At 46.5% G+C, this 11,529-nt stretch overlaps 1 protein-coding gene across 1 annotated transcript in view; it reads right to left on the minus strand.

Annotated features, from left to right (window-relative positions):
- The window catches only part of C2CD2 (C2 calcium-dependent domain containing 2), a 35,095-nt gene that overhangs the window by 4,777 nt on the left and 18,789 nt on the right, over positions 1–11,529 (minus strand). Inside the window, exons 8-13 of the mRNA XM_010156867.1 lie at positions 8,451–8,512; positions 5,940–6,079; positions 5,509–5,680; positions 4,638–4,751; positions 2,134–2,261; positions 664–976 (exon numbers count right to left, since the gene is read on the minus strand). Coding sequence (XP_010155169.1) covers positions 664–976; positions 2,134–2,261; positions 4,638–4,751; positions 5,509–5,680; positions 5,940–6,079; positions 8,451–8,512 — 929 coding nt within the window. The remainder of the gene's footprint in view (positions 1–663; positions 977–2,133; positions 2,262–4,637; positions 4,752–5,508; positions 5,681–5,939; positions 6,080–8,450; positions 8,513–11,529) is intronic.

The raw sequence follows: 11,529 nt of genomic DNA on the forward strand, positions 1-11,529 counted from the left end.
CCCAAGGCATTGTCAAACCACAGCTATCCACTGTAACTACGTAAGCAAAATGATCTGACCCCTTATTTAAATTACCCTTTATTCCAATTTTCTTTAGCAAACTACGTACTAATGGAACCAGTGAAAAGGGAGAAACAGTTCACAAGGCGATTAAGAGCGAGTGTACATCTGGCTCAGCCGTGGTGCTTCCTGAACACTCGTGTTAATGAGGGCAGGGGACTCCTGTGCTCAGAGATGCGGAGGAGGAACGCATCAGAAAGCAACCGTGGGAGCCTGCCATTTTCATGCCAGTAGTGGGGCTGCTAATACAGCACAAGTCCTCGCTTACGAGAACCTAGTTTTCACTGAGGAATGAACTAGTTAATTCGGCTAGTTAATTCTCTCCCAGATAACTGAGTTGGGCGTAGCGAGCTGCCCTTTAACTTCCGTGGGTGACCCCTTCTGTTCCCTGATGGAGGGGAGTGTAAGCGAGGCTGACCTGGCTCCGAGAGCCAGGGGACTGCACTCTTCATGGCTGCTAGTAAGACAGCTTTCACCAACACCACAGTCACAAGTTTAAGGACAAAAATCAGTAAGAGAGGATGAGCTACAACAGCGTCGCATGATACTGCCAACAGAGAACACAGTCGTTCACTAAAGCAGAGGTAAGGATGACGTACGTACCTTTAGATTTTTTCACACTCCCCGTTTCTGAAACGCTTAACGAGCTCCCAGATATTTCTTCACAGGTCTGGTCTAAGAGGGTGTTGGTGTCCCACTGTTGGCTGCCGTTCTCCAAATCCCAAGCCTTACGGGCACTTTGCTGTGGGTCAGTGTCAGGTGCCGTTTCTGAAGCACCTAGCGATAGCTTGTCCTCGGAGGCGACTTTTGCAACAGCTTCCTCCACAGTGGGCGGGTCCGCTTCTTTGCAGGAGTTGTCCATGGCTGCAGCATAGTCCATCATCAGTGCAGCTTCACTGTCCTGAGATAAAGAGGTCTGCCCAGCGAAAATAAAAGACAACACTGACACAAGCCACTCTGCTGGAAAAAAATCAAGCCTCCCTGCAAAAGTTCTGTTCTTTATATTTTTACTTGTATTGCTCAGGGCTATCAGAAAGCCACTGTGAGGATTCCTTAGCTCCAGTAACACAGAGGAGCATCTACCCAAGTTTTAATAATGCTGTTAACATCAAAGGACTGGAAAAAAAAATATTTCGACACATGCCTCCCACCTATCCCCGGCCCCACTGCAAGTTTCTTTCCTACATGTGCCGCTGTAATGAAGTACCACCATACGTAGACAATAATCTTTTGGCCTTCTTAAGAACTAAACATCAAAGTGCTTCATCTTGTAGAAGGATCCTTCATGGCATCTCTATCGGCTAAATACAAATCCACACAGTCCCAGTGCCACTTCCCAAGCTGATACATCCAGCACTGTGGCAGCTGTGCTGCCATTCCCCATTCCCACTCCTCATTCCCCCTCCTCAGCACAAAACAGTACTAGTGAGGGGACCCACATCCACTGACTCAGCTTTCACCCAGATGAAACGCAACCTGTGCCTAACAGCGAGACTCGACAGCAGACGTCCATACGGCAGCAGCCTACAGGGAAAGGACTACGGGCAGGCACCAAGCATCAGGCGGGGGCACAGACTAGGGCTGTGGATGAGGAAAGTCTGGAGGAATGCTGTGTACCATGTGAGAAACAGTCTCTGTTTGCTCTCCCTCTGGAACACAGACCAAAGGACTAGGAGGTTTTTCAGAGGGTTTTGTTTTAACAACTCTGGAAAGAACAGGAAGACCTTTCATACTTTTTCTGTGTACCTTCCCTCCATGGGCAGAACACAGAGAAGGGCTAATTATCCTCTGTTCTCACCTAAATTGGTTTTCCCAAATCCCTAATCAGCCCATGACCATCCAAGGATGCATTTTTAGTCAGGCTGTCAAAACTAACAGCCAAAAACCAACACCCTCCCCAACAATCCCACTCTGATTTGGCTTAACTTGAAATGGCTACTAGAACGAACCGGCTCACAGAGCTGGATGAGCAGAAACTGCTGAATGGGAGGCAGCCAAGAGATGCTAACGGCGCACGCGGGGGAGCGCGTTACAGTGCTAAGCATTAAATACAAGTGTTGCTTTCTGCTCTACCTTGGACACTCCTGATATGATAATGGTGCTTTTCTTTCTAGGAGACTTCAGCTTCTGCTTTGCAGACTCACTTAACTGCCGAATGGCTGCTTCTGCCACAGGATCGGTGCCATTCAGTACCAGCAGTTCTGAAAAGAAAGCATTATTTCAGAGGGAAGAAAAAAAACAGGGAAAAACAGAGCAAAGAGAGGAAGAGTTTGTCCTTGGCTTAAAAGTCAGAGAAATTAGTAAAACCAGTATGAACACCAGGCATACCAGAACGTCTTCCAATTCACCACCCAGCCACGGAGTCTTGGTTTTCCCTTCTGTTACCCATTCTTTCGAGAAAAGGTACCTAAGCTGCATATACAAACTCTTGCCCTGAGCACACAGGAGGAGCTGGAAGCCCAGGCAAAACCTCCCGTTATTTCAATGCACCGCTGCACCACGGTGACTGTACCCCAGCAACGGTGGGTAGAGCATCCGTGACCACAGTCACGCAGAGGCCTAGCTCTAACACGGCACAAGGCTGGCACGTTGCTACTGCTTCCTCAGGTATTCCTATTCTGCTCTTTTTCCAGACATCCTTGCTCGGCGTTTCCAGCTTGGCGATGGCACTGTGACAGGATGGGGAAGGCAAAGTGCCAGTCACTCTGCTCTTTATCAGCTGCCTCCAAACCCTGTAAAATGCACGCCCTTTTCTCCACCAAACAGTACACAGGAGTACAAAACCTGCTTCATAAAATGCTCCTTAGTGACCAACACAAGTTTATTTTTAAGCATGGGCATTCCCGGCATCTAGTATGCAAGTACGTGGGGCACAGCAAATCACATGGATCGAATCCATCAAGGTTAGGAACAACCAAGGCTCACAAAGCTAACAAAACAAAAATCCCCATATTTGATTGTCTTTCTAGTAAGAGATTTGCCAGCAAAAGAATACAGGCAGGAATAGTACCAGTGTTAATTAAACTGAGCAGTGTCTTTTGTCAACATGACATGAATGCAATAAAAGACAAGGCCTGAACAATTATGCAGCACCAAGTGACTCGGAGACTTTTGGAACTTACGAGTACATGTGTACAAGGGGTATGCTCGCCCACACATGTCTGCACACTCGTTATAAACCTCTGCTTTTCTGTCTCCCTAGCCAAAGCCTTCAGGAACAGCTGAGAACATCCAGGACAGCATCAGTGGTACTTACTAATTCTTACTGCTGTCATCAGTTAGAGCCGTGGCACAGCCGCAGCATCTTTTCCATAGTGCTTGTTGCTATTGTGGCACGATGTTTGTAACAACTACCACCTAAGTTACTGCCATACCAAAAGCTCCTCTTCGTATTTTTTTCCTTTCATTTGGATTAAATTTTTGTTCTAATGAGTAATTCTTCCTGCTGCACTGTATAAACATGCCACAGAAATTCCCCTGCGCTCCCACAACAACAGTCTGTATCAACGTGCTCCAAGCTGTGTCTTCAGATGAGTTTTCCAAGTGCTTTGTATCTTTAATGCCATAAACAGTGACAAGAGTCAACTCAGAAGTCTAGCACTACCTTACCATTTCCCAAACTGGCTTAGTAATGCCACGCTGCTTGACGGTATCAGAGGGTTTCTTAGGCAACGGTTACTGGTTCACGCTCCTCCCCAGATTTCCCCCTTTTGGCCAATACATTTCTACCTCCCAGCAAGCCTTCTGACTGTTCCAGGAGCAGTCCACATCACCTCCGGATCCACCCATCCCCACTCAAATCTCTACAAAGAAAAATGAACTCTGCATCACGCGCCACTTGCGGCTACACTGGGTCACATCTTTCATCACTGCTGCCTCCAGAGCTACTGGAAAATCGAGTGGGGACCACACAAAGGACTGAAAAATACGCTGAAGAGTCAGAATTGCAACTCAAAATGTAAAATGCCTCAGAGTCAAAATCAGGTTGAATACAGTCCAAGTGAATTTATAATTAAAGTTCTTATCAATGCCGCCCGACACTCTGAAGACACATAGCCGTATTCAGCCAGGTGGCTTAAGAAGGTGGACAAACGGGCACAGCAAGATTGGGTATTTGCACTGGCACAAAAAAAAAGCCCAGTGGCAGGGCCAGGAAGAGAATTCAATCCTCTTTATATCAGTCCAGAGTCCTGCCTTCCCTCCAGACAGGGGAGGACTTCACAATGGCCTTAGAGGGAAGTTTCACAGGGGTTTTGTTTGGTGCAGTGTCTCCCGTGTCTTTATAAAGGAGAAATCTTGCATTCAAAAGTAAAACAAGAGACAGCCTGGCTTTTCTGCAGTCACCTCTCCTCTTCAAACCACAGCTCATTGCTATTTATTGAAAATTAGTAATTTAAATCACCAATTAAACTTCTATCGCAAGACTGCTACACCCCTAACCCCGGTACTTGCTAACGTAAACACCCCAGTGCCTGCTGAAAAGCAGCAGCCATCTGGGTTTGCTGTTATTTTAACAGGATTACACTAATCCCACGTGGAGCAGAGAGAGATGTATTCTCACTGAACATTTCTATTACCTGTATCTGAAGATGACAACGTTTTGCTGACTGGAGCACCATGAGAATGGATAGCTTGAATGGAGAAATCCTTTTCAATCACCTTTACTTTAACTGGAGTTTTCACAGGAGAATCTGAGGACCAAGTTTTTTTTGTTATTTAAACTATTCAAGATGTTTATTATGAAAATATTAAGAATTTATTATACCAATGCTAGAGTCCGTCCAAATCATAAGTGTTTGAGGTTGTTGTTTAATACACATTCTCAATGCATGCTTTATGGTAATCTGACCCGAAAAGACCTGTGAAGTGTAGGAATTCATTGTTTTTCAACATTTTACTATAATATGCTAGACAACACCCACTTAAGTAAAATATCTGCTTTAACAAAAGAATGCAGCTCTTTGTGAGACTTCTCACAAAGACTGTTTAGAGGTTTTACTTTCATACTTATCCCAAGAAGAACCGAAGAATTTACTCCTGAAAAACATGCTGAAAAAAACCCTTTGTCACAAGATGACACCAATCCTCATTAGAGATGATAATACAGATCAAGGTTGGGAGGCACAGGATGGTCTGTCACCAGCTCCAAGAGTCCGATACTTTTGCCATGTGGAAACTCACCTACCAAAACCAAGCTCTTCTGCATTATTGCTCTACTACAAAGCTTTGCAGGGTGTGTTAAAAGGAGCATTAACCATTCCACTTGTAAGAACAAGAAAAATGAAAATTAGAAACCTGATTCTGAGGAACACAAAGAATGCCCCCCCCAACCCAACGCATCAGAGAAGTCTGGACAACAGCACCTTTCCTTACATCCACTGCCCCCCACCTTCTCCTGCTCCCCGCGGGTAACCCGAAGAGTGAACACAGAGAAGCAGACTTCCTCACCTGTGCTCAGCGGAGACGATCTCCCTTCCAGACGAGGTTTGGTCTTCACAGCAGTTACAGTAGTGACCACAGTCCCGCAGGGCATCACAGTGCGGTCCTTTTCTATCTTAGCGGCTGGCACTGGAGAAGAGACTTGCCACGTCTTTAATTCACTGGGTTCTATAAAAGAGAACTAGGAACACAGAAAAATTCACCTTAGTGCACAGTCAGAGTAAGGGGGGCACTAACATTTCTAGCTAGTGCTCCTTCAGCCTTTTCACTAACCAAACAGCTAATTCCTTTGCTAGACACATGCACCGTGTGAAGCGTTACCGTGCAACCCAAGCGCGCTACTCTCGCTCAGCCACAGGCCGCACCGCGCGTGACAGTCCAAAGCACAGCGCAAGCCTTGGCTGTAAATCCGCCGTAAAACCATCCGTGGGCGGCAGTACCTCCGCATTAATGGATCCCAGCCTGGGCCCCGGCTCCGAGCTGCTCTCACTGGCGCCGCTGTTCAGTGCAAAGCTTTGCTGGCCAGAGGGCTGTTTCCTAAACAAGTCTAGAAGTACAGTCACCTTTGCGGATAAAGGACCTAGGAGAAATCAGATCAAGAAAATCAGCGCACATCCGAGCTGTCAGCGTGTTTAAGGGTAAGAGGACGGGAAAGGAGGAGGAGGAACACAGGCAGCTAATTGCAAGAACAGGTTCTACACCACGGGGTGGAATTACAGTAGTTTTCAGAACTTGCCTTCCCTTTTACAATTATTCTTCAGCCTGGCTTAATGCTGTGCAACGGGAAAGAATGGAGGCATGACACATTACTCATTTGCCACTATCTGTGGCCATTATTTTTCCCCGCACATGCAAAACGTTTAGGGGAAAAGAAAACATTTAGAAATACTACTATTAGGTTCTTGAACAATCTCCATAACCAGCTACCCACATCTTTCATTTCAGAGAATGCTCTGGATCCCTGGTAAACTGGTACATCATTACGAATATTCTTTCTTAATTTGAACTGGAGTGCCAGTTCGGCAGGTCTCTTGTTCCTCCCCTGACTTTATTAGCTACACTAGAATGGAGTAAACCGTTAGCAAAATTACTGCGTGATTTCAGAGATGAAATCCTAGCTTTCTGTAAATTCAAAGACAACTGGAGATCTACCCTATATTCATGTTACTCAGCTCTCTCCCCATTAATACGATTCTACTTGGAGTTTTCAAATTTTTGGGAGAAGAACAGCAAAGATGGTGTATGTGAGACAACTGTCAGTGCAATCAGTTGGGATCTTTATCCCCAAGAAACCAGGCTGGTAGTTACGTCCTCAGTAGGATGGGGAGCATTGCTGGTATTGTTTGAAAGACCCATTATTAAAGATGCTTAGGCAAGACTAAATTTTACGCAAGAAACAATATACATTTGCTGACTGTAAAAAGATCCCACTTTTTGGTTAAAAATAAAAAAAATATCACCAATACCAGAGAACTTTTTTTAAAGCACCTGCCTACATTTGACTTCCCAATCCCTCCATTAATTATATGCAAAGTATTGCATGACTTTGTAGACCTAGATTATTAAAAATAAAAATAAACAGAGTAACCCAACCCCAAAATTCAAACACAGTCCACTTGGCTGTACTACTTTTTAACCATGGCTTATATAAAATATTGTTACCTCATAAATTATTGGCCCATCCTTCATCCACTATCACAGGACATGGTGAGTAAAAGCACATTTTTTTTAAATCACTGGGTAGGAAAAGCTTTGGCCAATACTTTGTAACTTTTTCCTGAACTAAGCTGAATGTAACTGACAGTACTAAAACACAGAGAAATGGCTCAGTGTCAAAGAGTAATGGGGTTGGGTTTTTGCTTGTTTTACCCCTGAAACCTGACATAAGAAGGAACAAACAAGTGGATCCAAGAGGTGGAATAGCTACCGCAAAACTCTGTATCAGCCAAACAACATGCAGCATAGGTGAATTTATGATGTCGTGTCACCACTTCAGTAAAGCCCAAGTCGTGAAGTGCTTGGAGCAGGTTCACAAAGCTGATGCCAACACCTCAACATGCTCCCTGCTCTCAGCACCCACCCACCCCTTACCCCCACAGGCGGGACATGCTTCTCCAAACAAACCAAATGCACTAGTTCAGTGGAGGGGTTTTCGTGCCACTGAAGGCTAACTGCAAACTGCAGCGACAGAATGAAGTAAAAACGCTTCAGCCCCCATGTTCTGTATTTAATCCAAAATAATCAGAATTGGTGTGTTCTATACCCAGTAATTGCTGGGCAGCCTCTGGGGCCTGAAAAGGAAGGAATTAGAATTAACACCCCTTCAGCCACAGGAAGAGCTGGAAAGCCTAACTTGAAACCAAGATTGGTCACAGCGGATCCGTTAAAAGTTTAGAAGGCTGATAACGGCACATGGAAGACTCAGGATGTTGACAGTCTGCAAAGAAATTCAAGGCTTCTCTGTAACCTTAGCTCTGAGGAGGACAGAAACATGTGAACAGTGTATTTATTCTCTTTCCTGTCCATGATTACCGATGGAAGTAATGGCATACGCAGACAGCACTCAACCCAGATCAATCAGCGCTGCACCAGAACTCCCCTATTTTCCACGGATTTTAACTCTAGGACATAAATTTAAGGACAAGCTTATGGAGTTTAAAACCACACGCTTCAGTCAGAAATTTTGCCTGTGCTGTCTGGTTTGTACAAGGCTGGCTGGCTATTTTCAGCTGATGTCCCTTCCCCAGGGCTGCTTGGAGCCACGCTTGAGGCGTGCCCGATTTCAATTCCAGGACAAGTCAGCATAAGACACCTACGCTTTAATGCAGGTTCAGAAATCTCCGAGTATCTTATATGGCTATCCAGCCAGCTAGAACTAAGAGAGGACTTACATCAACATTTAGCAACGCTCGCAAGCCAATCATGCAAAATAAGTCAGTTTTAATACTTACTATCCAACTTTCCATCTTCTACTATTTGCAGTTGCAATGCTTTTGATTTGGCACTTAGTTCACTGTGAAGTAAATTAAATTACGTTAGGTCTTTGCAGGCGAGCAGATTTTCCTTCCCGCTTAGGTCTTCCCCTTTCCCATCCTGGTTGCCAACACCCTAACTCTTCTTGGTGCGCACTAAGCCGGGACAGTCAGGCGGCTCCCTGCGGCAGGCAGCACTGCTGGGCACCTCGAGCGAGGCTGACTGAAGGGATCATAGTCAGAAAACCATGGCCTGGTCCCCCCAGCACTGTTGCACAAGTTAGGTTTGCTAAAATTTCAGGGGCTTTCTTTCCTTCTCCCCCGTAGCTGACAAGCACTGCCCTGCAAGCTGATGCTGGTCCCTAGTCCGACTGCTGCACCACGGCACTAAGAAGCTATTTTTTTCCTGGCAGGATCAAATTTGTAAGTCTAAGATGCTGGAACAGGTCGAATCGACAACCCAGTCAAAGCCACGGGGTACCCTGTCAAAGCAGGAAAGTGTCCTGCAAAAGCAGGATAGACGCAAGTCAAGAGTAGTTATAGTCTTATGTGAGAACAGTCAGTATTACTTCTCCAAAGTAAGACTGAAGGATGTCACAAGCTAAGAAGAAATAGTTTCTGTGTGACAGAACCCATGTGAACTATTGGTGGAACTACTGGGATATGTGGTACTTCATAATACGGACTAGATACCGGTTACCTACTGAGGAACCTTTCCAGTAAAACCTGATTTTACAACCTTCTCGCTAGGGTGTTCTGCCGAAAACCTTAAGGGCACACATAGATGTGTACATTTTATTACTGTGTGTCTCCGTTTCAGGATGGTGTGGTCTTGGTTGCAGGCATCCCACCTCCATCAGATGCTGTGAGACATCATGTATTTCCGCTTTTGAAGAAAGAAAAGGGGGCAGGGGTTGGGGGGGGTGTGACCTTGAAAGGAGGTGTGCAGCCAAATCCTCGTCACTCATTTGTGGCAAGTCCCGCAGCTTACCTCATGCACTTCTGAAAAGCAGCCAGCGCTGCGGAAAACCCAGCGTTCTCTCTAGCGTCAAGGCCAAATTCCAGTCAACTTAAATCACATCCTGCCTGCCCTCTCTCCGCACTTTCAGTTGGAAACGTTATTGTTCTTATGCGCTTCCTGTCCGAAATCGCTGGGAACGCGCCTGCCCTGCGACACCGAGCACGGATGCTGTTCCTCCAGCAGATGGCTGAGGGGATTCACAGCCCCAGTGGCTGAAGCACTCGAGATACTCCAGAACAGAAAGTCGCTACAGAAGGGCTTTTTTCCCCCCCTCCTGCAGTGGAGAAGAAACCATGTTAATCCTCAAGTCTTGGTGACAAGGCAGCACACTGGCACAGAAGAACATCGTCTGATCAGTGGCTTTCCATAAAACCCCTAGGTCCCCACAACTAAAACCAGACTTTGTAAGTCACTGGACTGTGTGTGTCTGAAGGAAGAGAGCTTCCCAGCTGCTTTTCCGCTTCAGAGCAGGATGAGAAAGAAGCAGGTGCACACCCCCTCATCAGAGCACATAAAGTGAGGCCTTTCAGCGTTGTTCTGCAACGCCAATTTTTCTTTGCTGCCTATAGGGACCCCTAATTCTCTCCACCCCCTGCACACACGTGCAGAGGGGCCCTGTGTTCTCCAAGTTCCTGCACAACCTCCGATGACTGATCTTGGCACCTTCCTTCAAACCAAGCAGCCCCTGTCGCTCTTCCCCATAGCTCTCCTGTTCCTGCAGTGCACGCTCCGTGATGCTCACAGGCACATGGGGAGGTGGAAAAGGACCGGTGCGCTCACGCTCGCTGCCCCTTCAATCTGAGGAGGAGCACATGGAAGTGCACACCACTCCTCGAGGAAGAGAGCACGGGCAGGCACAGGCACAGGTCTGCATGCACCCTCCGTTCCTTCCAAGCTAAGCCTCTGCTTCACAAGAGGGACGGGGTACAGCGGATGCCAAGCTGCGACTGCGCAGCGAAGAAAAACATCACACAGAACAAACTGAAGTGCTACTCTGAAATACGTATGTCCTGGAGGGAGAGAGGGGAATGGAACACTAATAACCTGGTAGAAGGAGGAGAGGGCAGTCTCTGCAGTATGCTGCATGGCAGCATCTCTGCCCCGTTCCCCTGGGAAGCTGCTTCTGCCTGTGTGCTTAAAGCCACTAGAGAAACATCCCTCTGACCCCACTCAGCCATCACTGGTTCCCCCTTCCTCAACTTATACAACACAGAAGCTGCCAGATATTTCTGCTCTGCCGCTAGAAAGTGGAAATGAAAATAGTTTTAGAATTGCTCGCTTTTGCCCTTATTTACAGTAGCTGTGTGAGTCACAGAGTACCGTGCCCGCTGCCCAAGAGTCCCATTTTTGTTCTACAGAAAAAAAACCCTGTTTATTTGACACTCCCTTTTTAATCACAGCTTTCTTTCAGATGGTCAGTTTCTTTTGCACATTTACATTTCCTACTCAAGGGAGGGAAGGGAGAGACATCAGATTTCCTCAAATGCCAGTCTGCAAGGTGAAGTGACTTCAAAACCTTGCTAATGCTTTTTTTTGGCACTGTGTGAAAACACAGGGTGATTTATTATGCCTGTTACTGCTGCCTTTTACCAGAATCAGGTATCCACCAGGGAAGATCTAGAGACCTCCTTGATCTCCATGCAGAGGGTAATCAGATATCCTGAAGTCCCTACCAGCTCCAGATTGCTAACCTAGTGTAGTTTAAGCAAAAAAAAAAGATGCTTTACTATAAAACTGCTGGTCAAGAGAGATGATTCTCCCCCTCTACTCTACTCTCCTCTTGTGAGACCCCACCTGGCATCCTGCGTCCAGCTGTGGAGCCCCCAACGTAAGAAGGATACAGACCGATTGGAGCGAGTCCAGAGGAGGCCATGAAGATGGTCAGAGGGCTGGAGCACCTCTGCTATGGGGACAGGTTGAGAGAGTTGGGCTTGTTCAGCCTGGAGAAGAGAAGGTGCCGGGGAGACCTTATGGCCCCTTCCAGTACCTGAAGGGGCTAAAAGGAAGCTGGGGGGGCGTTTTCACAAGGGACTGTAT

Source organism: Eurypyga helias, unplaced genomic scaffold, assembly GCF_000690775.1.
Source record: "Eurypyga helias isolate BGI_N326 unplaced genomic scaffold, ASM69077v1 scaffold43868, whole genome shotgun sequence".
Taxonomy (NCBI): domain Eukaryota; kingdom Metazoa; phylum Chordata; class Aves; order Eurypygiformes; family Eurypygidae; genus Eurypyga; species Eurypyga helias.